Below are 26,755 nucleotides of genomic sequence, written 5' to 3' on the forward strand. Positions count from 1 at the left end.
CCGGGGCGGGGGGGGGCGCGGCACGCCGGGGAGAACGGGCTGCGGCCGGCCCCGCATCCGCGCTGGAAAATGCGGGGTTTTCGGAGCCAGCTGTAGGGGAAGGAGCGGCCCCCTCGCCCTGCCTCGGCACCGGATGGGATTTGCGGGGTGGGGTGGGGTGTCGCTTGCTTGGTAAATTGGGGTCGGAGAGCCATTAGATCTGTGGGAATTCAGCAGCGTCACCCCGGCCTGGGACCTCGGACAGGGTTAGGGTGTCGAAGTGGGCGACTGTTTGTGGACGAAATGGGACTCCTAAGCTCATCCGCGGGAGCCCGCGCCCTAAGATTAACTGGCGTGGAGATGCGCTTCTCCGGCCTGGGGCAGAGGACGCCACGTCCCCGGCCAGCAGGTACCCGGGGCTGCACCCCAGGGCTCTCCTCCCTGGAGCCCTCGGGCAGGCCACGTCTACTTCCCTGGCCTTACCTCTCTCTCTCTCTCTCTCTCTCTCTCTCTCTCTGCTCTCTCTGTCTCTCTGCTCTCTCTGTCTCTCTCTCTCTGGCCTCACCGGGGCAGCCTCCATTCAAGAAAGGAAAATGTTGTTTTCCTCTGGCGGCTCCGCCACTCCCCCATCGGGGCTGGGTACCCTGACTCCCGCCCCTTTCTGCCCTTGTATGGGAGACGGCCCTCCTCGGAGGAAGGAGGTGGAGCCGAGCATGCGTCCGTGCTGTTAGGAAAGCAGTTTTCCAGCACCCTAGATTGGCACACACACATTCTCCCCCCCCCCACCCCGCTTTGTCTGGCACCTACCTCCAGCGGTCCAGTCGAGTGCCGGCAGTGGAACCTGTAGTTCTCAGCACCTTGTCAGTTGAGAACGGCGTGTCTTCTTCTGCAAAGAGAAACAGCTGGTGTAGGCTTCTTCCTGCACCTGGATCCCATCTCAAACGTAAATGCTGAGCCTGAACAGTCACACATCTGTCTATTCTCTTTAAAAGGGCATGGGACCTTTAGCCCAGAGTTCTTCTAGCAGAGTTGGCTTGCAAGTCAGATTGCCTAAGCAGCGAGCGTTGGATGAAAAAGAGTTCTCATTTCAGAATACCATTTCCTAGTGACCCTCACCTCTTTGCCTACTTGAGTTGTAGATCGATCTAGACATGATAAAGCAACTTTAGTTCAAAATAGCCCAAACTTGACATTTTTCCCCCCTGTAGTTTCAAGAGGGATGAGAAGGTAATATGGATTGAGATCATTGCTAACAGAGCTCTTCCACTGTGGACTTTGAGCAGAAGGAGACTCTAGTCCTCCGGTTTTGAAATCTCTGGCTCTTGTTTTTCACTTGTTTCTAGAAGATGAAACTTTCCTGCTCCTGGTTTTGAGGACTAGCCTGGGAGACTTTAGGGGCACATTAAGTGGGTCAGTGACTCCTAGACACTTTGACTGTTGTCTGGGTGATGGATTTGGAAAGAATTCCTAAGAGGGGGCTGAGCCTGCAGCCTTGCAGCCCCTGAGATTGTTTGAGTGCCCATGTTCTCAAGGTGCAGTGCAAAGAGAAACAGCTCTTCAGATTCCCTTTCCCCAATAGCTGAAGCATTAGTCCCATGCTTCTATCTTGTCTTGTCCATTTGCTGCTGTTCTAGGGGTGTAAAGCCTGCTCCCCTGAAGATCTGGACTGTTCCTCCCAAGGCTGACAGTTACAATAGAACTTAAGACTTTTTCACAGCTTTCTGAGGGAAATTTGAGACCACTTTGTCAGAAATATAAATACTTCTTTGGTGAGAGTAAATCAAGAAAACTTTTTTTAAACCACTCCGACATGTATTTCTCCTTTTGACCTACTACCCTTCTTACCATGTTCCAACTTAATTGTGGATAAGTCACTCCAAATCTTGCAATAGTGTATACTCTCCTGAAATTACTACCCCCAAATACCTTCTATGCAGTCCACTCCTGTGGGGTCAGTCTACATCTGATCTGTGATTGCTCTACTGGTGGTGTTTGCGAGATCACCGTTTTGGAAATGCCATTTCCTTCCAGCTACTAAGATATATACTGCACGGTGGTGGTAGAGGTAAAAAACAGCTAGCTCTCATGGCTCATGCCTTGTAATCCTAGCTACTCAGGAGGCTGAGATCTGAGGATCAGGATTGGAAGCCAACCCTTGAGACTCATCTCTAATAAACTACCAAAAAACCTGAAGTGGAGCTATGGCTCAAGGACATTGCCCAGGTAGGCCCTGAGGTCAAGCTCCAGGACCAGCACCAAAAAAATCCCAAAACTGACCCCCCCCAAAACAAAAAACTACCATCACCACCAACCAAAGTCCAAACAAAACTGAAAAGTTAAAAAAAAAAGTCAAATTGCCTGTCCTGATAATTTGTCAGTTAGTTATGCTTAACAGCAGCCTCGTTGTAGAATAGACTATGTAGGACTAGGTTGTTCATTCAATCAATGTACATTTCATTCATTCAACAAAGTTGTCTTCAATGAATATTCGTTTTTACTATGGGGTAGGTATGTTAGGCACTCAGAGTAAGAAAAATAAGAACGTCTCTGGGATGAATTTTGAAGTTTGGCTTCTAGACAACTGTTCACAATCATTGTTGCTCTTTTTTTTTTCTTTGACCACAGCCTGACTTCACCCAGTCCAATTCACAGCGCGAAGAGTGAATCCATTATAACCCAGGCGGAGGAGAAGGCAGAGTTTGTGATCATTCCCTCTGAAGGAATAGAGAACAGAACAGGTACTGTCTGTCTGCTGCCTGGGCTGGCTCAAGGAAAGGCCTCAGCTTTTGGAAAGTTTGGAGGTCTTGACAACCTACCTGCCTGTCTAAGCTCCCCGGTTTTGCGACCAAGCCAGATACTGGTGGTTCACAACTATAATCTTAGTTATTCAGGGGCTGAGATTGGAAAATCTCAGTTTGACCAGTCTAGGCTGACAAGTCAGTGAAACTCTTATTTACAATTAACTGGCAGAAAGCCAGAACTAAAGATACGGGTCAAATGGTAGAGTGCCACCTGAAATGAAAAAATCTGAGCAAGAATGTGAGGCCCTGAGTTCAAGCCCCAGTACTGGCCACAGACAAACACCAAAATGACTCTTATATCCATGTAGACAAGGGTTTTGTGTAGCGTGCTGCTTTTGAATTAGGAAATGATATTGGGACAGATGACTGTCTCAATGCCTTAGTTGAGTAAACAATTTTTTATTATTCTGATCTTACAATAATAATTTTGGTATTTTCCTACTTTAAATTGGGCTGGGAATATATAGTATGAACCAAGATGCTGTAAGAACGTTCAGCAGAGCACAGGTCTACGTGGGGCTAGGGATGAGGGACACAGAAAGGACTACAAACAGGTTCTTTTGTTTAGACTTTTTGGTCTGTCTCACTTGTTTTAATTTTTCTCTTCTTTAAACATGAACTATGAAAGAAGCAAAGCACAACAGTTAGACTGAGGGGCTGGGAAGGTGGCTCAGTGGTAGAGCGCTTGCCTTGCATGCATGAGGCCCTAGGTTTGATTCCTCAGCACCACATAAGCAAAAAGAAAAAAGCCGGAAGTGGCACTGTGGCTCAAGTGGTAGAGTGCTAGCCTTGAGCTGAAGAGCTGAGGGACAGCGCCCAGGCCCAGAGTTCAGGCCCCAACGACCAGACCCCCCCCCCCAAAAAAAAGAGTTAGACTGAATTTCATTCACCCATAAAGATTGTCATGAAACCAAAGCCCTAGGAAGAAAAACTAGAATTCAGTTCTTCTAAAACTCTGCTTTGACTCAGCCCTGGCATTAGTACCAAAGAAACTCCTAGAGCCTTGCAGGGATGTGGAGGGAAGGAGAATATTTATTGAGTACTTTTTCTGGGCTAGGTACCACCAAGCCCAACACATAAGTTACCTTTTTGAATCTTTACTACAACCTACAGGAATTACTACATTCCTCTTTTTTTCTTTTCTTTTTTTTTTTTTTTTAGGTCCGGTCATGGGGCCTGAACTCTGGGCCTGGGCACTGTCCCTCAGCTCTTCAGCTCAAGGCTAGCGCTCTACCACTTGAACCACAGCACCACTTCCAGCTTTTTTCTTTTTGCTTATGTGGTACTGAGGAATCGAACCCAGGGCCTCATGCATGCAAGGCAAGCGCTCTACCACTGAGCCACCTTCCCAGCCCTACATTCCTCTTAAGAGTAAAAATAACTTCTGTATTCCATAATGAGTTTTAAATGACTATGCATATAGTTAGGATAAAATGGATGAGGACACCAGAGTGAGCCAAGAGGTCTTAAAAGTAGGGAAATAAGACTGGGTATCAGTGGCTTATGCCTATATTCCTAGCTACTCAGGAGGCTGAGATCTGAGGATCTCGATTCAAAGCCAGCCTGGGCAGGAAAGTCTAAGAAACTCCAATTAGCCGCAAAAACATTGGAAGTGGAGCTGGGGCTCAAGTGGTTGAGCACTAGCTTTGAGCACAAAAGCTCAAGGACAGCTCCCAGTCCCAGAGTTCAAGCTCCCTGACTGGCAGAAACAAAAACAAACTAAAGTAGTGAAATAAAACAAAACCCACTAACAGTACTAAATATTTTACTATTAATAGTATAACAGTTTAGTATTAACGGTACTAAATAGCTTTACTAGTTAGGTTTCAGTATGGCTCACAGTTTTGTTGAAGAGGCTCCAATTATATGCAAAGAAGTCAAAGAAATATTGAAGAATGGTCTTGAATTGAATGCTCCAGATTAACCGGAATTTTATTTTGTTACATCTGACAGCCCCTCTCTTTGTTCCTGGTAAAATTAGGCTCTGGGAGTTCTAGGCAATTAAGCGTAGAACCTATGTGTCCACATCAAGGCTCTCTTCACAAGGGTCCTGAGGTAACTGTCCCTCAGCCTGAGTGATGCCTCCTGGACTGGGTGTTAGCAGCCAGTTCTTCATGCTTTGCAACCCCACCTGGTGGTGAGTTTGGTTTGTTTGTGCAGACAGGTTCAGAAGGCAGGTGACCTGAACCTGTGAAGTACTCTGAATGCTTTGGGCCGGCAAATCAGTGTTCTCCAACATGGACTACCCTCCCTCCTTTCATTTTGTAGAGGAGACAGGCTCTCCCTTATGCCGAGACTGGCAGCCAGGGAGCCCTGCTGCCTATCTGGAAACCTCATGGGAAGAACAGCTGTTGGAACAACAAGAGCATTTGGAGAAAGAAATGGAGGAAGCAAAGAAAATGATATCAGGACTACAGGTAGCTCTTTCGCTTGCCATTTGTCCTCGGTGCACCAGCTGATTATTGTTTTTGCCGCTCATGCCAGCTGGAAAAGACCAGATTTTAGTTGTTTATGAAGTCAGAGTTGAAGGAGTGGGGGTGGGCAGTTTATATTTCTAGAGGGGAAAAAAATTCCTTCTGTGTGAGGGCTTTAAATGGACTTGTGGACTGTTTGCCCTAGTGCGGCTGTTAGGATTTCTGCAAGCTGCGGAGCCATTATGGACCCCTCACCAGCCCTTATTCTAACTCTGCTGCACAGGTGGGTTTCTCTTTCATGCGGCTACAGACCTGCAATTGCAGCTTTCAGCAAAGAATGGCACAGTGAATGCTCAGGAATTTTCTCCTGGGCATTCTGCGGTAGGAACGGTGGAGGAGCCAGCCATGCTGCCAGGCTTCCACTCGAGTGTAGCCACAGGTTTTGGCTCACTCCTGGGCCTTGGTAAGTGGATGCCAGGGTATGAGGATCAGGTAGAAGAGGCTCTCCTGAGCAACAAAGCCCTTCAGTGTTTCCTATACCTGCAGTGTCAGCTCGGCAAATGTCCCCCAGAGACTGGCTGACCCACTTGACATACTGTCCACCCCTAATGCCCCCGGTAATCCTGTGCCTTTGTGCCACCATCTGCATTTGGGGGGAGTCCTTGTCGTGTGCTGATGACCCTGGAATTGCCCAGGCGTATTCCTTTCTGTTTGTGCTGGGAACTGCACTGCTTTCTGAATTGTGAAATATTTATGGACACGTAAACAAAGCCCACATTATGTGTGTGGCTCTGGCAGGCGGCAGGCAATGGAGGGCGTGCTCCTAGCCAGCTAGCCACAGGGTGGGGACACAAAGAATTTCCAAAGGAAAAGGGGAGGGGGGAAGATTGGTAGTAAAACAATTTGCATAATGTATGCCCAGGAACCAAGAGAGGTTGGAGGAGTATATGCACTGCCTAACTAGTCCCAAATGAAAGTTATTGGTTTCTGCAACATTTGCTCTGTATTTTTAAGATCTCTGGCTTGCGAGGCCTTGTGGATTATTTAAATGCCCTTCCTGCATAAGGAATACTTGAACAGATTTGTTGTTGTTCTTCGGTGCTTTATTGGGAAATATTCCATGGAGAACATCTGGATTATACCCAAGTTTTCCTTGGGATAATTTGCATGATATAAACATGGATATCAGTCTGGCTTTCAGTTTGGTTTAAATTTCTCAGTCTGGGAGAAATTCTATAGCCAATTGCTTCTTGGCCTTTTGGCTGAGACCAAATGTAGAAGTTCCTTTGGCGATGAAAAAGATAAAGAAGAAAATTGACTGGGATGAAGTCAGCCTCTCAATATTCCCTGCAAACAGGCATTTTAATTCACAGCCACATGATCACAATGAGGATTCAGTACCATTGTAGAAAACAAAAGGACTCACAGCATCCCTGGGCTTCTTAACTCTTTCTGCGATGAACAAATTGCATGCTAAGCCACATCCAGGCTTTCTGACCTATTAATATGCCTTAGTTAGAGCCTAACAATTTGCTACACTGCTGTGGTAATGGTGCTCTCGCTTAGCTCTCTGTAAGCCTGTAGCTTCTTATACATAATCTAACCCTCTTGCCTGGACTCCTAGGATAACCAAATTCATTTGACTTACTAAAATTTTCTTATTCATGTCTAGCACATCAACCACTGCTAGGATTTGAAAACATTATCAACAGTGATGAATTTGTTTCACCTCTGGTTATATCCTGTTTATAATTCAATTGAGACAGAAATGTGGTTTAAAATAGGCACGCATTTTCAGTCTTTCACAGAGCTGATTTGTCTCGTAATACTTATCTACAGGGGTAACACAGAAGTTTATGATTGTCTTTAGGAATAGAATAGCTGGTGTAAGGTATTGGAAGAGGCCGTGTACACAGGTGCATAAAGCTGGAGCTTCCTTAGCTTTGGGGCAAATCTACCTGGTTCCTACTTGCTAGTATTCTAACAAAAACAGCCTGGCTTTGGGATGAATGACATCCCTGCACTGGTGTTTTCCTCCTCCTTCTGTCCAGATTGTCTTAGAGAATAAAAACACACCATTTCTCAAACAAGCAAACAGAAATGGAACACTCCCAAGGCAATGCTTTCAATGGATTTCAAGCAATTCATTGCAATACCTTTTTTAAAGCCAAGATATTTCTCAGCTGCTTTTAGATCCCTTCCCAGATGGTAAAATTGAGTTTGAGCCGCTCCAGTTTAAAATGGGTTCTGTCATTTCTGAAGGGAAGGTCTGTTTTTGTGTTTTCTTTGGTGCCAAGGAGCTTAGAACAGAGGGATCGTGTATGTACTAGGAGATGAAAAAGCCCTAGAGGGCTGTAAATGTGCTTTAGTGGTAGAGTACTTGCCTAGCATGCATGAAGCCCTGGGGATTGATTCCTCAGTACTACAACAGAAAAAGCTGCAAATGGTGCTGTGGCTCAAGTGGTAGAGTGCTAGCCTTGAGCAAAAGAAGCTCAGGGACACTGCCCAGGCCCTGAGTTCAAGTTCCAGGACTTGCAAAAAAAAGACCTAGAGCATGGGCCTGACCCAGGAACTGGATCTCAAAGGTGCCATTGGAAGTAGCCGGGGTAAAAAATAACCAAGCTTCTAGAAAGCCATGTTTGGGGTGGATTTGCCAAGTACAGCTCTGGATTGAGTCATCTGGTGGGGAGTTCATTTTCTTTCTGTCTTTGTGGTTATTCAGGCCTTACTGCTCAATGGATCCTTACCCGAAGATGAACAGGAAAGGCCATTGGCGCTTTGTGAGCCAGGAGTCAATCCAGAGGAGCAGCTGGTGAGCTCTTACCTTTTGTGACTGGTCACTGAATCTGGCTTATGCATTTGAACTTTCCATTTGTTTCCCCTGTACTCTCACTGGCCTTTCATGATCTGGCTCTTAGTTCCCTTTCCACCTTTATCACTTGCTTTTTCTTCGTTACCCCATCTCTGCTCCCAACACATATGTCCTTGTTCTGACTCTTATCTATGTTGTTTTACTTGCTTCACCTTGTGCATTCGCTTCCACCAGAGGACAGGAGCCTCTTTTCTGTTCTTTATGGCACCAGAACACAGCTGATATCTAGTTTGTGCACAATAAATACTTGTTATTTAGGTGCATAACCATCTCTTTTTGTGTTGTATCCAGATTATAATCCAAAGCCGTTTGGATCAGAGTATGGAGGAGAATCAGGATCTAAAGGTATGTCAAGACATATACATCTTGGGACTGTGGGACTCTTATACATCATGTTCAGGGTAGTTCTGGGTGGGGGGAAGGGTGCACAACCATGATTGTCTGTATCTGCATCTATCATTGTCTGTGTCTGTCTTTCATTGAGAGAGAGAGAAAGAGAAAGAGAGAGACACCCAAAAGATGTCATAAAGTTAAACCTTTTCATTCTTAAAAACCTCAGGGTAATAGATACCTATGCCATTATTAGTTGTGCCTACATATATGTTTGAAAATTTTCTAGAGTTTTCTTTTTTTTTTTGCATTTCTTTTTTTTATTGTGAAAATACCGTATAGAGGGGTTACAATTACATGGGCAAGGTAATGTGTGCATTTCTTATCAAGCATTGTTGGCTCCTTCTTTGTTTCCCCTTACCATCCCTCCCCGCCTACCCTACGCCAAAGTTGTAAAGTTCATTTTCGACATAACATCTTGTACATCTCATTGTTGCAATGGGTCCACCTGTATCCCTATTTAAACAATTGGTTTTTTCCTTCCCCTCCACAAATTATACCAACATCAAATACAGTGAAAACAGGGGTTATACCGTGGGGGAGGGGAGCTTTCTTTTTTTTAATTAAAAAGAATGGATTGGGTATTGGTAAAGTGTTTTTATGTGTAGTTCCAAGAATTCTTTTGAATTGGTGTTTTTTCATCTTTAGAAATTATTTGGCATCATTAAAGCCATTAACACAGAAGTATGCATGTGTGCATACACATGAATGCAGACTTGAATTTTTCAAAAAATCACTATTTTCTTTTCTTTTTTTTTCATGGGGCTTGAACTCTGAGTCTGGGCACTGTCCCTCAGTTCTTCAGTTCAGGGCTAGAGTTCTACCACTTGAGCCACCGTGCCACTTCCAGTTTTCTGGTGGTTTATTGGAGATAAAGAGTTTCATATAGTTTCCTGCCTGGGCTGGCTTTGAACCACAATCCTCAGATCTCAGCCTCCTGAGTAGCTAGGATTATAGGTGGCATGAGCCACTGGTGCCTGGCTTAAATTTCACTAATTTCTGTAATCAAATCCACGTAAAACCTTATAAATTTAGTATAATGTGTTACCCCTGTACAAATGGTAACACATTAAGTTAAACATTTTCTAGATCGATATGGCTATTAATTTCTATGCATTGCTAATTCCATATGGTAACCCGAGACACTTTTTTCCTAAAGTTCAAATTATGTAATGTACACATACGTGCATAGTTAGATACAAAGATCATAGAGCAGGGACTGGGAAGGTGGCTCAGTGGTAGAGCGCTTGCCTTGCATGCTCGAGGCCCTGGGTTCGATTCCTCAGCACCACATAAGCAAAAAGAAAAAAGCCGGAAGTGGCACTGTGGCTCAAGCGGTAGAGCACTAGCCTTGAGCTGAAGAGCTGAGGGACAGCGCCCAGGCCCAGAGTTCAGGCCCCACGACCGGACCCAAAAAAAAATTTAAAAAAAAAAAGATCATAGAGCAGTATTAGCATCAATAGAGCAGCAGCTTTCCCAGGTTGTGCTGCCATCCAAACACAATTATTGAGTTATCAAGCACACTGCACTTAAAGAAGAAAAGGCAAAAATTTAAACCTCAAAACACAGCAAAGTCTGAGTTTTGTAAAAGCCTGAGTTTCATTTTCCAGTTTAATGGAACCTTTTTATGTTTTTTTCTTTCTCATTTTGGTGGTACTGGGTTTTGAACTCAGGGCCTTGTATCTGGCACTTGCTAAGATTAGAGCCCGTCTGTGTAGTCCAGGTTATGAATCCCACTGGAAATACATTGGTCATAAATTGTTCATTCAATAAAGTAGGAAGAGAGCAGATCCTAGCAGAGGATCACAATACCTATGTACATATGAGGATCGCAATACTTATGTACATATGACCATATAAAATGATGATAATTGAAATGAACTCCAAAAAGGGAGAAAAAGGGGAAAAGAGCAGAGCAATCATATATATATATATATATATAATCTATGGAAATGGAAGGCTAATCATGTAGTTTTCATTATTTGACCTTAATTGTTTTATTTTTTTGTGGTACTGGGATTTGAACTCAGGGCCTTGAACTTGCTAGGTTGGGGCTCTACTATTTGAGTCACATCTCACCTCTGGCTCTGTTTTGCTAGTTATTTTTAGAGATGGAATCCCGTAAACTTTTCTGCCATGGCTGGCCTCAAAACTGTGATCCTCTGGAACCCAACCTTCTGAGTGGATTAAAGTCATAAGTCACTAGTGCCTGGCTGAGTGAATGTGTTTTGATTTGGTCCACAATGAGCAATATTCTTTTGGAGAATCACTCCAACCCTTTGCTGAACATTAAAACTGATATAATTGCTTAATGACATTGGGGACAGGCATATTCTAATATGATCATGTATTTCAGTGGGAGAGATTTAGATGATTGTGATTGGGTGTTCCTGTGTGAAGAGACGTTGGGGGTGTCTGGGTTGTGTTCTTTCTCTGTGAGACTCTTCTTGACCTGGGAAGTTCAGTGGTGGGACTGCAGAGAAGACTGGAATGGGTTCTGTTCTTCTCTCTGCGGGTCGGCCTCTGCTGCTGAGTGGCCCACATCTGCTTTCTGCTACAATAGAGGGTTCATCTGTGATGGAATGATAACTGGGTTTTGTGTTCTCGCCGACGGAATGACATAATGCCTGTGAAGCAACCCAGATGCCACCCTCTGATCTAACTATATTTGGTTTGCAGAAAGAGCTGCTGAAATGTAAACAAGAAGCCAGAAATTTACAGGGGATAAAGGTAACAAAGGAAGCCATTTTGTTCTCTAAAGAAAGTCTCTGTTGGGTGGTGGTTAACATCTGGGTACGAGGAGGGACAGTTGGGATTTGCTGGGGCTCCTGGGCAGGCTGGCTGCTTTGGGGGAACGAAAGGGCTTTGTGGTGGGAAGTGAGACGCATGGAAGAAGCCGTCCTTGTTTTGCTGAGGCGAGTTTCTGGTAGCTGTGACTCAGGGTACTGCCACTCCCCTCTGGTCACCTCAGCCATGTCTGTGTGTAAACTACTCTGTCCGGGTACCTCGGTTAGAACGAAAGGTCCTTAAAAAAAGAGACAACATTCCATTTTACTTAGTCTTGGGATAGTTAATACCATTCAAGAGGTGTAAAGGCACGGGGAGGATAGCTGCACAGTTTACCTGCCATTCTGGCCTCCAGGTGTCTAGTTCCCTTTCCTGGAGGCAACTTCAGCAAAAGGGATGTGTGTAATTTTGCTGACATATTCACTTAGCAGTGTGTTCAGAGATCATCCTATTTCAGTAAACACTTTCCTACTTCTTTATAACTATAGAATGTTATCGTATGTGTATAGATTATAGTTAATCAATCTCCTATTGGTGAATTTTTAGGTTATTTCCATTTTTATGTTGCTAATAGAAGCAATGATTTAGGTATATATTCAGTGCTGAATATGTGTTAATGTTACCCAAGCAGTATTACATTGGCTAAATAGATTCTTCTTAGGCACCTGCTATTTCTGTTTTCCCTGTATACCTGCCCATGGGCTAGCTTAGAGTATAACTCAACAGCATCTACTAAAGCATATTCTGTAGCCTTAGTATATATGAAGCATTTCAAACAGCAAATGTGCTCCACAGTCAAGTAAGTTTGAGAAATGCCCTATGGGTTTGAAGAGTTACAGAGAATAACAGCATACTAAAGAATCTAAGAAGGTCTATTATGAAGAGGTTTTGCCAGACAGAATCTGCAATTATTAACCACAGAATCACCTTTTCTTCCACGTAAATCATTAACATCCCATGGAGCACACCTTGGAAATGTTCTAAACTACTGATGCCAGGGGCCTCGTAGACTGCCTTTGCAGTGCTCTGTTTTGGCGGACCAGCACAATTAAAAATGGGCTTTTTCCTGGTTTTGGTGCTGTTATACATCGCAAATCCCTGTACTTGGAGGATAGGAGGATTGGCAACTTGGAGATCAGTTTGGGCTATGTAGTGAAACCTTGTCCAGAAAAAAAAGAAAATGAAAGAAAGAGAGAGAAACACACACACACACACACACACACACACACACACACACACAGAGAGAGAGAGAGAGAGAGAGAGAGAGTCTTTACACTCTCCAGAGTCTGCTCTGTTCCTTTGTGATCTTCAAAGAGAAAAAAGTTGAAGTCAGGATAAATATCCTGGACTACAGCGCCAGTCCATTAGTTCTATTCTAAGTCACCATGGGTGAAGGAGTGTGTTAGAGCTGACTCTTACAAGTGAGTATATCCAGACACTTGTCTGAAGCATGGTATGAGTAGTGAAGCTCTAAATTGAGGAAAAGATAGCCTAAAGCTGCTTAGATCCTATAAAATTGAGACGAGAACCGTCAGTCCAAGAGCAGTTCTAAGCAGTGGAGGTATATTCCCCATCTTGAGTACACTAAGTCTTGGAAGCCAGTGGCAGCAGAAAGCCAGAGGGGTGGGGGCATGATTCCAGTCATTCTTTTTGAACAGGGACGGGGCTGTCCCCTAGGAAATGGGATGGGGAAGAGAGATAGGAGGAAAAGCAGCTAAAGCCAGATGGAGGTTTTCTGTTGTTGTTGGTTGTGGGGCTTGAACTTGGGGCCTGGGTGCTGTCCTTGAGCTCTTTTGCTCAAGGCTAGTAATTTACCACTTTGAGCCACAGCACCTCTTCCAGTTTTCTAGTGGTTAATTGGAGATAAGAGTTTCAGGGACTTTCCTGCCCAGGTTGGCTTTGAACTGTGATCCTCTAGATTCTAGCCTCTTGAGCAGCTAGGATTACACTAGTGCCTGGTGCCAGATGGAGTATTTATCCACCCAACACATAGATGAGAAAACCAAAGTGTGATGAGGGGAGCATACTGCCCAGAGTTAATGTCATGAAAGCATAACTTAAATCTATGTCTGTGTGATTCCAGAAGCCACTTTTTCTGTCTAGGACCCCCTGCTGTCAGTAATGTCTGTAGTGTAGGGATGAGTGGTAGATAGAGGAAAAACCAGATGCCACCCAGCTTGGGATTTGGCTTTAGATGCTAGTGTCCTGCAAGAGGACAGAAAAACCCTGGCTCAACAGTATGTGGCAAGATCCTTATAGTCCTTTTGTCTCCCAGTTTAGCAGAATTAATACTGCATATACAGTAATTGGTTCAAGAAGTATTAGTAATAGCTGAGCGATTGATGGAGACCACAACAGCTACTGTGCTCTTCTCCCCCAGGATGCCTTGCAGCAGAGATTGGCTCAGCAGGACACATCTGTTCTTCAGCTCAAACAAGAACTCCTGAGGGCAAATATGGACAGAGATGAGCTGCAGAACCAGAATGTGAGTTAAATGTGGGAACTCTGATGTCAAGGAGCCCCATAAGCTGAGAGAACATGAAGAAGACACGCTCTCCCTTCAGCCACCTCACTCACCTTGCTCTGGGCATGCCTGTCTTGAGTGTCTGTAGTGACTTTGATTTCCCATCAGACTAATCTCTGTTTCTGTGTGAGAGCTACACCTTCTTCAGGTGTGCTTTGAGGACTAAAAACTTGGAGAGCAGCTATACTTTAAAAAAAACAACCAAAAACCAAAATCCATAGCCATGTCCCCTTTGTTATGTATGCTGTAATTTCCAACATTAGCTCTGGTTACCAGGTGACTGGTTTCCATAAGTGTTGGTATGTAATTCTTTCATACCACTGAGTTCTTCCTGATCCTTGCAGGTGGACCTCCAGAGGAAGCTGGACGAGAGGAACCGACTCTTAGGAGAATACAAAGTAAGAATGAATACTGACTTGGAAATGGCTTCTACCTTTTATGAATAGCCCATTTTGCTGTTGCTCAAAGATTGTTTACACATTCTACTCTGATCCAAACTTTCTGGAGGGAAGACTTCTATGTCCTGTGATCCATAAGACTTGAAGAGTAGATAGCAGTTTGGAAAAAGAGCATACAAGTAAGGAGCTAGAAACCTCAGTGACACACTTAGGTTTATGTCTAAGTAGTATGGATGGCTCCTAGTGGCCCTCTTAGAAAGGGTAGTTTCCTTCCTTTTTTTCACTCTTTCTTTCTTTCTTTTCTTCCTCCTTCCTCCCTCCCTCCCTTCCTTCCTTCCTTCCTTCCTTCCTTCCTTCCTTCTTCCCTTCCACCTTCCTTCCTTCACCCTCCCTCCCTCCCTCCCTTCCATCCTTCCTTCCTTCCTTCCTTCCTTCCTTCCTTCCTTCCTTCCTTCCTTCCTTCCTGTCTCTCTCTCTTTCTCTCTCTCTCTCTCTCTTTCTTTTCTTTGTCATGGGGCTTGAACTCAGGGCTTTCTTTTATCCCTGAGCTTTTCTGCTTAAGGTTAGTGCTCTACCACTTTGAGCCACAGCTCCACTTCCAGTTTTCTGGTGGTTAATTGGAGTCTCATGGACTTTCCTGCCCGAGCTTGGCTTTGAACTGCAGTCCTCAGATCTTAGGCTCCTGAGTAGCTAGCCTTACAGGCATGAGCCACCGGCGCCCATCCCTTTTTACCCTTTCAAGACGCTTTGCACTATATAAATGGAGTATGTGAAGTCTTCCTGGTAAACTGCCCAGAAAGGCCTCCCCGGCTAAGGCTTTACTTTCCGTGGGTGGAAATTGCATGTCAGAGGATGAACTGTTCTGTGTCTCCATTTTGCCACATGTCTGTGTCTATTACAGAAAGAGCTAGGGCAGAAGGATCGCCTCCTTCAGCAGCACCAGGCCAAGTTGGAAGAAGCACTTCGGAAACTCTCGAATGCCAGTTACCAGCAGGTCAGAACACAGTCAGCCACTGACTTTCCTGCTCCTTTGACGAGGGAAAACAAAAACAAACAAACAAACAAAAACCTTTTCTGATTTCATCTCTGTTTTTCAGGTGGATCTAGAACGGGAGCTAGAACACAAAGATGTCCTTCTGGCTCACTGTATGAAAAGAGAGCCAGATGAGGTAAACTAGACCTTGGGTTTTCCTCCTCCTCACAGAGAGAGCTTCTGTTTCTTACCCAGAGCTGACACAAGGCCACAGGCCAATTTAGTGGGAGGTTTTTTGGTAAGAGGGTCAAGAGTTCAGGGTCTTAGATAAGAAAATTTTATTTCAAACTCCACTTTACTGTATCTACATTGTGTGATCTTAAGTCACTTAGCTTCTGAGCCTTAGTAATGAGGCCAGCTGTCAGGTATTCCCCATGAATAGCTAAGCCGCAGAACTAACAGCATTGCAGTCAGGCTCGAGATATATTAGTCATTCTTACTCTTTGGAATGACTAAGGCAGGGGCTGGGAAGTTGGTTCAGTGGTAGAGTGCTTGCTTTGCATGCATGAGGCCCTGGGTTTGATTCCTCAGTATCACATAAACAGAAAAAGCCAGAAGTGGTGCTGTGGCTCAAGTGGCAGAGTGCTAGCCTTGATCTAAAGAGCTAAGGGACAGTGCTCAGGCACAGAGTTCAGGCACCACAACCAACAAAAATCTCCTCATAATTGGAATGACTAAGGGAAGGGGAAGGGGAAGTGCTGGGACCTGCAAGTGGCTGTGGGAGAGGCAAGCCTGGCGGGGGGGGGGGGCAGGTCACAGGTCAAGGTTTCCATTCCATCCAATCCACATTCACAGTGTCTGGTGCAGCATTGACACAGCAGGAAAATGTATCTTCAATCAAGAAAGAGCAAAAGGAGGCTGGGAAGGTGGCTCAGTGGTAGAGCGCTTGCCTCGCATGCATGAGGCCCTGGGTTCGATTCCTCAGCACCACATAAGCAGAAAAAGCCACAAGTGGCGTTGTGGTCAAGTGGTAGAGCGCTAGCCTTGAGCTGAAGAGCTGAGGGACAGCGCCCAGACCCAGAGTTCAAGCCCTAGAACTGACAAAAAAAAAAAAAGCGAAAGTAAAAACATATCTTCACTCAAGAAGCTTTCAATAGAGGCATTCCATAAAGAAATAGTTAAATACTATGCCATGAAGTGTTGAACTAGAAGAAGAAAAATAAGAGGAGGAGGATGTCTTGGTTCAGAATTCTCCCTTTCACAAGCACCATTTTCTCTTGTTGCCCTAGGTGACCAGCTACAACAGCCACAACACTCAAAGCAATGGTTTTCTCCTTCCAGTGGCAGGGAAAGGAGCCTCCTCCATCGCCCACAGAGGGGTAGGTTCCTGGCATTTGCGGGCAAGCCCACTACTTCAAGCTGAAGCCAGAATAGTGTCTAGCACGGTACTGCAGCCATCACCAGTGGGCCAGGCTTTTTCATATCCCGGTCCTTTGCAAGCAATGGGTGTGTAAAGAGGCGAGGCATTTCTATCCAAAATGAAGCATTCATAGGCAAACAGTGGACCTGTTTCTAAAGAAGAAAGTTGTCCTCCTTTATAAAATAAAGAGGATCTTACCTAGGAAGCCTTCCCCTTTAGCTCAGTGGATGAAACATGGCTGATGGTACAGCACAGCTCTATGCCACCAGCACCATGATCTTGCCCACAGACCAACGACCTGCAGCTTGTCCGAGATGCTCTCCGGAGCCTGCGCAACAGCTTCAGTGGCCATGATCCTCAGCACCACACAATTGACAGCTTGGAGCAGGGCATCTCCAGCCTCATGGAACGCCTGCATGTCATGGAGATGCAGAAGAAACAAGAAAGAAAGGTAATGTCCTTGCTGTGTGTCGTCTTGCTTCATTTTATGAATTTTAGTTCAGATGAAGGAAACGCTAAAAGATGTAAGACCCAGCTGAAGGTCACCATTCATTTTCCTCTTGGTGGAACTACCGTTCGTCACAGTATGATACTCCCGGGAAGGAATTCATGGGAACTTTTGATCTCAGCAGCTGTGTGGCTGCGTAAACACTTGTGGCTCTTGACTCTGCAGAATCTCTCTTTACTGTTTTATTCCTTCCCACTTTACCCTGAATGAACTTGGCCTTGGATGAGAAGCTATATGGAAAGTTCACTGGGAATGAAAAAGATTTGCATCAGTGTGTAAAACTATTTAATAAGTATGTTCAATTTATCTTATTAAATATGTCCTGGAAGAAAAGTGATAGAAAAGTTTATATTTTGGGTTGGTGATTTATAAGTCTTAATTAAGTTCTTCCACTGATCTTAAGTTTTGTAATTTTTGTGTGGTTGCCCAGGTTCGTGTCAAATCACCCAGAACTCAAGCAGGTAATGAATACCGGGAGTCCTGGCCCCCTAATTCAAGTAAGTACTCATTATTATTCAGTAGGGACTCCTAGCAAATTAGACTAGAAATTTGGTACTTTTTTGTACTGCTAATACCTAAGGGGATAGAGTTTTTTCTTCTATCACTTTAACAGTTCTAGAGTTGTGTTCTGTGACAATGCGTACACATACCATCCTCACCATCATCATCAACCCAAAGGCCCCTTAAGTCACAGGCAGGATTTGCTGACTCAGTGGGGCTAAGCTATCTGGAAAAAATGCAATTTAAACATTTATGCAGAACCAAGGAAATATAAAACAACATCTGTCCACACATACGTACACCCACATCATCTTACTCTAAAATAGCACACATGAAAAATTCCACCTTTTCTTACAGGCAAGAAGTTTAATTTCTTTGGGGATTTTCCTTGAAACTGGAGTGGTTAGGTCATTCAGTTTAAGGCCTGCAAAATAATTGCACCATCTAGTGGTCTGTTGGACTAAAATTGGAAATCTACTCTACCTGGCAATTTCTCTTTTAATTTATATCTCAGTTACTGGTTTAATGATCTTCACCCTTCCCTTCCTTCCTCTCTCCCTTCCTCCTTCCTTCCCTTCCTTCCTTCTTTCCTTCCTTCCTTCCTTCCTTCCTTCCTTTCTAACTTTTTTTTTTGGTCCATCATGGGGCTTGATCTCTGGGCCTAGGAGCTGTCCCTCAGCTCTTCAGCTCAAGGTGCGCGCTCTACCACTTGAGCCATAGTGCCACTTACAGTTTTCTAGTGGTTTATTGGAGATAAGAGTCTTATAGACTTTCATGTCCCAGGCTGGCTTTGAACCAAGATCCTCAGATTTCAGCCTCCTGAAGCTAGGATTACAGGGGTGAGCCACCGGCGCCTGGCCCTGATTTTCTGTGTTGCATATACAATTTTTAAAACCATATTTAAAAAGGGGAGGAGGAAGGAGGGAGGGGGGAGTTGGGAAGGGATGGGAAGGGAAAACAAAGGAGGAGACAACAATGCTTGATAAGAAATGTACTCATTACCTTGCCCATGTAATTATAACCCCTCTGTACGGTATTTTCACAATAATAAAAGAAGAAAGAAAAAAAAAGAACCTAGCCAGGTACAGTGGCTTCTGCCTATAATTCCAGCTAGTTGTGAGGCAGAGGACAGACTGGGCAAAAAGTTAGCAAGATACCTATCTCAACAAATATACTAGGTACACATCGCTAATCCCAGCTAGGAAGTGAGCTATGAAGATTGAACTCAGGGCTTTGTACTTGCCAGATACATCTTCTACCTGGTACCAAAAGAGAAAAAAAACCAGCACAGTAATTTACTACTTCACACCTACTCGATGGTTCCAAAGAAACTGAAAACAAGAAGTTGTCAGTGCGGATAGAGAAAATGAAACCCTTATGTGTTGTTATGGGACTATAAAATGATGCAGTTGCTATGGAAACTGCTTGGCAGCTCCTCAAACATTGAAATACTGTACAAACCAGCAATTCCACATCTAAGTAACATATCCCTATTGAAAACAGATTCTGGTAGGTGCAAAGAACATCCAGTTGTTCAGCTATAAAGAGGAACAGAGTTCTGCTGCATGTTAGAACATAGGTGAACTGTGAAAATGCTGTGTGAAGTGGAAGATGCCAGATACAAAGGTACACATAATATGAGATCCCGTTTATATGAAATTGATAGAGACACAAAGAAGAGTAGAGACACAAAGAAGAGTAGGGTTGCCAGGTGCCAGGATCATGAGGGACAAATAGGCAATGACTGCTTAATTGTACAGATTTCCTTTGGGGATAATGACAATGTAGAACTAGACAGTGGTGATTATACACTTTAAAATTAATTAACTAAAGCTGGGCACTGGTGGCTCATGCTCTAATCCTAGCTACTCAGGAGAATGAGACTGAGGATTGTGGTTTGAAGCCAGCCCAGGCAGAAAAGTCTGTGAGACTCTTACCTCCAATAAATTACTCAGGAAAAGACAGAAGTGACACTGTGATTCTAGTGGTAGAGTGCTAACCTTGAGCAAAAGGAGCTCAGGGACAATGAATGCCCAGGCCCCAAGACCCTGAGTTCAAGCCCCAGAACTGGCACCACAAATTTTAAATTAAATATTTCCAAAGTACCTTTTTTATGCTTCATTTTTTATTTTATTTATTTTTTATTGTGAGAATACCGTACAGAGGAGTTACAATTACATGGGCAAGATAATGAGTACATTTTTTTATCAAGCATTGTTGCCTCCTCTTTGTTTCCCCTTCCAATCCCTTCCCATACTTCCCCCACCTGACCCCCCCCCCACCAAAGTTGTAAAGTTCGTTTTTGGACATAATGACTTGTACATCTCATTGTTGCAATGGGTCCCAAAGTATCTTTTTAAGGAACAGAGTCAAATTAGGAACTTGACCACAACCCCAATTTTTAATTCCTATGTTGCTCACAGTTGAGATGGGTTTTGTACTTTATGTAGACAGGAGGCACAGGCCCCTTGGGGTCTGAGTTTGTAAGGTTCCTTCTGTGCTTTTGTACCCATTGCTTTTTCTTGCTTTCTTTCTTTTCTTTCTTTATTTCTTTTTTTTTTTGCCAGTCATGGGGCCTGTACTCTAGGCCTGGGTGCTGTCCCTCAGCTCTTCAGCTCAAGGCTAGCGCTCTACCACTTGAGCCACAGCGCCACTCCGGCTTTTTTCTTTTTGCTTATGTGGTGCTGAGGAATCGAACCCAGGGCCTCGAGCATGCAAGGCAAGCGCTCTACCACTGAGCCACCTTCCCAGCCCCCCCCTTGCTTTTTCTTTGAGTATTCCTACTCCTGATCTCCAAAATCTAAATGTAGGCAGTTTGTGTATGTCTGTCCACCCCCTGAAATCCTGTCAGGTGTGATTCTCTGTCCTCTTTTGATCTTTAACACCAGTGCCTGTCAGATCTCAGGCTGCTTGGTCTCATTTCCTGTGCGTGAGAATTCATGGTCCTCATGATAATGTCCATGCCCAAAGCACTTCTTGTCCACGTGGTCCTTGTGGTGACTTACTGCAGATCATGCCCTATGGACACGGGTTTAGCAAGAGGCAGAGCTGTGCTGTGACCTCAAGCTCTGTCTGATACAGCTGTGCTGTGACCTTAAGCAGCATAATTCCCCTAAGACATTGTGAGTTGCTGGAAAGGAGGAAACCGAATGTTCTAACTCGAGTGTCTCTGATTGCAGAGTTGCCTCACTCACAGAGCTCTCCAGCCATCAGCAGCATGTGCACTAAAGTGCTCTATTTCACCGACCGGTCACTTACACCCTTCATGGTCAATATACCAAAGAGGTGAGACACTTGGGGATCACTATGGCAGAGCCACTAGTTACTACCCAAATGAGCAGCTTGTGTAGACTGAATAGCCCAAGAGGTAAAGACTCCATTTCAGTTTTGCCCCCAACAATGGCATCACAAAGGTCTGCTGTCAGGCTAGGAACAGTGGTACTTCCAGGCCTGAAAAGCATGCAGGGACACTCCAAGTTTGGAAAAAATAGTTTTGGTTTTTTGAGGGACAACTGGGTGCTATCCCTCAGCTCTTCAGCTCAAGGCTAGCGCTCTATCACTTGAGCCACAGCACCACTTCAGGCTTATTTCTTTTTGCTTATATGGTGCTGAGGAATCAAACCCAGGACCTCAGGCATGCAAGGCAAGCACTCTACCACTGAGCCACCTTCCCAGCCCCTAATTTTTAGGTGTTCAAAAGAGTGCCTGCTGATGGCCACAGATTGCAGCTTGATCTTCATTATTATTTGATAACTACAACTAATCCCTACCTAGAATTTCTTTTAAAAATTTCCTAAATGTCACTTCAGTTAATATATTTCTTCTGAAAGGAACTGATTTTCAAATAAAAACAATTTTTAAACTCTGAAATCAACCAATTACCGAGAGGTTATATAATTTCCTGTCTTTAAGCAGTCTACTTAATTAACTAGTCTGGATTCAAAGCTGGGTTTCTAATAGAGGAGAACAAAGATAATGATGCCTGGTTTGATTCTACTAGCTGAACAAAAGTAGACTTTTGAAACAAAGAAGGAGACCATGAGAACTTAGGCATATTTATGGTTGGTCAACAAAGTTCATTTCCAAGACCTTTTGTCATGTTTCCAGCTAAAGACAGAAGAAAGTGATTGGGCTGTTGCTGAAGCAGTATTTTATGTTCTCAGATCACCTGATACATAATGCCATTTTCACTTCCTAGCTGTGACTGGTTCTCCTGCATCTGCTTTAATAGTTACCTTCGTTATCAAGGGCAGTGATCTAATGAGGTCACTGCTGGTTTTGCCTGTTGGTTTTGGCAGGGCACTGGGTTTATCTTTACAGCGTATTGATTAACAGTCTATTTTGGTACTCTCTTCTTTTGTGGCAGGTTGGGAGAGGTAACCCTGAAGGATTTTAAAGCAGCTATTGATCGTGAAGGGAATCACCGGTATCATTTCAAAGCCCTGGATCCTGAGTTTGGCACCGTCAAAGAGGAGGTACAAAATCATGGGAGACTGGCAGTAGTATTGGTCACTCCTGAACCCCAAAGCCTCCTATTTAAGAACTAGTTCCCAGAACTACCTAAATTTCTTATTCAGTTCAAATGAATTTATAGGAGCCTCAGATGATGTCTGATGACTTCAGACTAAGAGGGTCGTGGCTGGCTGAAGATGTTGAGCATCTGTTAGTCCTACGTCTTACCATTTTAACTAAGAATTCAGATAAGATTTTTTTCCCCCAGTCCTGGGTCTTGAACTCTGGGCCTGGGTGCTGTCTTAGCTCTTCAGCTCAAGGCGAGTGTTCTACCACTTGAGCCACAATGCCAGTTACGGTTTTCTGGTGGTTAACTGGTGATAAATCCCATCGATGTTCCTGCCTGGGCTAGCTTTGAACCGTGATCCTCAGATCTCAGCCTTCTACGAGTAGCTAGGATTACAGGCATGAGCCACTAACACCCGGCTTATGATTTTTATTTTGTTTTTATTAACTTGCATTAGTATATGGGGGAGATTTCATTGTGAAAACTTTATAAGTTTACAATATACTCTAATCAATCGAATTCCCTCTATCAAGAACTTTTAGTGTAAAAGGGAACTCAGGGGCTGCGAAGGTGGCTCAGTGGTAGAGTGCTTGCCTTGCATGCATGAGGCCCTGGGTTCGATTCCTCAGTACCACATAGGCAGAAAAAGCCAGAAGTGGTGCTGTGGCTCAGTGGTAGAGTGCTAGCCTTGAGCTGAAAAGCTGAGGGACAGTGCCCAGGCCCAGAGTTCAGGCCCCACGACCTACACTTCCTGAAGTGAGCCACCTTCCCAGCCCACAAACACATTTTAATCTTTACAAGGTGAATTGTCATTATATGGTCTATAAAGCTTACGAACTCTATGAACTTTGACAATACAACTATTTCTTCCAAATTGGATGATGGGTACATTTCAAATACAACTTTATTTTAAAGAGAGTTCCGAGTTCTAGTGTTGCAAGTGCTTTCACTGGGGTTACAGAATGAGGAAGCTAGAAAAACGAGTATTTTGTTCTATAAAGATTTCTTCACTGAAATGTTTTAATAATCCTATTTTGTTAGTGGCTTTGGAAGTGAATGAATGAATAGACTGGTGTTCTTTCCCACCCCTTCTTTACAATGCTTGTAAACAAAAATTTTCCTGTTCTAGTTCTTTAAATGTGTTTATAACTGTTTTCTACTATGAGCAAAGCAGTGTTAGGATTTTTTTTAACCACGTCATACACGTAGTACTAAGAAAAATGATACATTTAAAATACCAATTACAATTTTGAAGGACAGACAAAAGGATATAAACTGTAACTCAAGGATTTCTTTTACACTTTCTTATCTGTATCCATAATATGTACTTTTTCTTTTTTTGGCCAGCAGCAGTTGTGTTTCTTTTTCCTTGCTATACAGCCCACAATCATCCTGCCTCTGCCTCCTGGGTGCTGGAGTTATAAGTGTGTGGCATCATGCCTAGCTGGGTTTTTGTTGTTGTTCTGTTTTTGGCTGGTTGTAGGGCTTGAACTCTGGGCCTGAGTGCTGTCTCTCAGCACTTCAGCTCAAGGCGAGCACTCTACCACTTGAGCCACAGTGCCACGTATGGTTTTCTGGTGGTTTATTGGATATATGAGTCTCATGGACTTTCCTTCCTAGGCTGGCTTTGAACCATGATCCTCCAGATCCCAGCCTCTTGAGTAGCTAGGACTACAGGCATGAGCCACCGGTGCCTGGCTATGCCTGGTTGTTGTTGTTTTTTTTTTAATTTAAAGATTATAAAATTAGTTTATTGCAAAAGAAAGTCATGCTACCCAATATATGCCTGGCTGTTTTATCATTTTTAAAAATTGTTTTTCAAACCTAGGTTTTCCATGATGATGATGCCATTCCCGGATGGGAAGGGAAAATTGTAGCTTGGGTAGAGGAAGACCATGGGGAAAATTGATGCTGAGTATTGGAACCCGGACACTCCACTCTCTGCTGCCTTCACTCAGGAAAGGACTAAAACCAGACACACTACGAAGTTTCTAATTCGTGCTGCCAAAACAGAAGCTTCTGCAAGTGTAACGGTCACAGGCCAGTCCCTTTGTGTGCCCAGCACATCTGTCCAAATGTGGATCATGGGTTCATCAGGAGTTCCTGGTCTATGAGAAGGAACAGAATTTTGTTCTACTCTGAGGACAACAAACCGAAGGCCTTAACCAGTGGCGATGAATGATCCCACTCCTGGGGGGGCCTGCTGCTGTGCTCTGCAATCGGGGAACTGAATGCTTCACTCCCGAGTGTTCTAGTATTGACCAGCCTCAGTGGTTGCAGCAGTCAAAAGTCCCAGCATTTGTGCTTACAGACAAGGCAAAGGTACAAACTTATCTGCTTCTTTGCAGATACCGCAAACCAGGACTAACTCAGAGATGGTACCAAGGATGGAAGCCCACTCTACACGAAGCTATTGAACATGGATGGTGCTGAATCGTCAATTAGATGGAAAAGGGCTGCTCCTATTGTGCTAAACTATACTAAAACCATCACTGAGATGGGCTGACTCTAATGGTCATAACTGGTTCTGCAGTTTGTCCTTCAGCCCACAGAGGGCATATTTCATGTACTGCTGATTTTCTCTGGTGACTCTTCAATTATAGAGCCATTTACTTACCTTCGAACTGACAAACTTGGAGTGAAAGGCTCCTTAAAAATCCAGGCGGGTATGGAAAGGTGCTGCTACCCATATCTTGTTGACTTTGTCTCATGACTTTGTTTAACTCATGGTATCTCCTTTGCAGTGGAAAGGAGACAGACCATTAATTTTAGTGTTTCTTTATGACTTATGAATACTGAGCATGACTTACTGGTCTGTCCCTCATTTCAAGACTGGAGTTATTTCTATTATATATTTTATCTAGGTTGATCTTTTAGGGCACAGTAGAACCCATGGGGGCATGGAGCATGAGTTGTGAATGGCAGGGTTGATTCAGGGTGAAAAAAAGCCTAAAATCATTTCTCATGTGCAACATAGTCAAATGTAGATGCTTAATGTGTTCAACTCCCAGAGATTATTTAGTAACTTGGACTTTTCTCATTCCTCAACCCAGCAACCACCAGTTAATCAGTGAATTTATACATACACATGTGAAAGATACATATGTATTCCCCAAATCAGTTTGCAACTACCAATGTACACTGCCTACCAAGAGGGACAGATCAGTAGATCAGTTCTTGACCTGTCTCTAGTTTATTCCTTCCTTTTGGCCATTTGAACAGACCATTCTTTGGAACTCTGAAATCACATCTTGTTATTTCCTATTGACATCTTTTAAAAACAGCTCACATTTGGAGAATTCTTTTGTACTCATTTGCTTTTCATCTGAGAACCATGTCTATTTTTATAACTCAAGGGTGAGTCTTATATACTCCCACATCCTGTATACTGTGTCCATTTTTCTAGAGAACCCAGTAGCTTTTATACAGTATCTTCGTACCACCTCTTGTGGTTTCAGAACAAACTTTATTTTATTACCAGAACACTCATGACAACTAATTACTTCCCCAGATATCTGCCTGCTATTTAGCTGTGGAGGGAGTTTCACGAAATCAAGTCGATAGCTCTTCTAGGAAAGAGAAACTCAAAAAATGACCTGACTTTTTTTCCATGTAAGATTTTTCATCACAACTAACCGGGAAAGTTTGGGAAAGTCAGCCATATGCAAGAATGTTCATTAGAAAAGCAAACAGAAGAAAACAGTATATTTTCAGGGTTTCTTTAGCCCCAAAAAGTCTGGAGAAAAAGTCCTTATGTTGCCAATTTCTCCGTTGCATGAGTTTTTGGTGTTTTTGCTATATGACAGCATGAGTGTTATCAGGCCAAAATTTGTTATTGCATTTCCAGTACAACTTATCTTGAATGTCTGTCTCTGAAATTCGTTTTTACGTGTCCATTTTCTTTCAGCAAACTGTCTTACCATTATGTGGACTTTGACTTTCTAAAGAAAATTAAATCACAGAAAAATTTCCAAGTCCTTTTCCTTTCGGAAAAGGAGCTACATAGCTAGCCTTGGTAAGCAGAAGTTGAATTCAGAGGAGACTATGAGATAACTTCTCTCCCTTAGCTCACTGACTTCAGGTACCATGGATAGAACGAGTAAGCATCTCTACTAGAGGATGTCAGTTGGGTAACTTGTGTAAACTGCTGGTGGTACTCATTTCAGAAGTGATGGAGCCTTCTATGCAGGAGCAGGCAGTGATCAGTATTCTGAATGGCTTCCTACGTGGCTGACTTTTTCATAGTATTGTCTGTTTGTGGCACTGGTGTAGGACAGATGGTCTTTCCTGCTACTCAAGTTCTCAATCCTTGAGAAAAACTAAAGAACTACAGTGTTTAGGGAGTCTAAGAAAACAATCTAAACCATGTTAAAAACAAATACCTTTCTCATAAAAGCTAGTTTCACTGAGGATTTAAGTCCTTAAAGTTTTGGTTGGTCATGGGTCTTGAATTCAGGGCCTGGATACTGTCCCTGAGCTTTTTTACTCAATGCTAGTGCTCTACCACTTTGAGCCACAGTTCCAATTCTGGTTTCCTGGTGGTAAATTGGAGGTAAGTCTCATGGACTTACCTCATGCCAAGGTTGGTTTTGAACAGGGATCCTCTAATCTCAGCCTCCTGTTTAGTTAGGATTACAGGCATGAGCCTTAAGTCTTTTAAAAACTGAAG

At 43.7% G+C, this 26,755-nt stretch overlaps 1 protein-coding gene across 1 annotated transcript in view; it reads left to right on the plus strand.

Annotated features, from left to right (window-relative positions):
• Positions 1-26,551, plus strand: part of Dixdc1 (DIX domain containing 1) — a 52,536-nt gene extending 25,985 nt beyond the window's left edge. The window contains exons 2-16 of the mRNA XM_013009878.1: positions 2,605-2,717; positions 5,049-5,197; positions 7,917-8,006; positions 8,358-8,411; positions 11,136-11,186; positions 13,624-13,728; positions 14,112-14,165; positions 15,067-15,159; positions 15,263-15,334; positions 16,428-16,517; positions 16,848-17,009; positions 17,497-17,563; positions 20,747-20,852; positions 21,934-22,042; positions 23,915-26,551. Coding sequence (XP_012865332.1) covers positions 2,605-2,717; positions 5,049-5,197; positions 7,917-8,006; positions 8,358-8,411; positions 11,136-11,186; positions 13,624-13,728; positions 14,112-14,165; positions 15,067-15,159; positions 15,263-15,334; positions 16,428-16,517; positions 16,848-17,009; positions 17,497-17,563; positions 20,747-20,852; positions 21,934-22,042; positions 23,915-23,995 — 1,396 coding nt within the window. The 3' untranslated portion in view covers positions 23,996-26,551. The remainder of the gene's footprint in view (positions 1-2,604; positions 2,718-5,048; positions 5,198-7,916; positions 8,007-8,357; positions 8,412-11,135; positions 11,187-13,623; positions 13,729-14,111; positions 14,166-15,066; positions 15,160-15,262; positions 15,335-16,427; positions 16,518-16,847; positions 17,010-17,496; positions 17,564-20,746; positions 20,853-21,933; positions 22,043-23,914) is intronic.
• The last annotated feature ends 204 nt before the right edge of the window (positions 26,552-26,755 follow it).

This window comes from Dipodomys ordii, unplaced genomic scaffold (assembly GCF_000151885.1).
Source record: "Dipodomys ordii isolate 6190 unplaced genomic scaffold, Dord_2.0 Scaffold10, whole genome shotgun sequence".
Lineage (NCBI taxonomy): Eukaryota > Metazoa > Chordata > Mammalia > Rodentia > Heteromyidae > Dipodomys > Dipodomys ordii.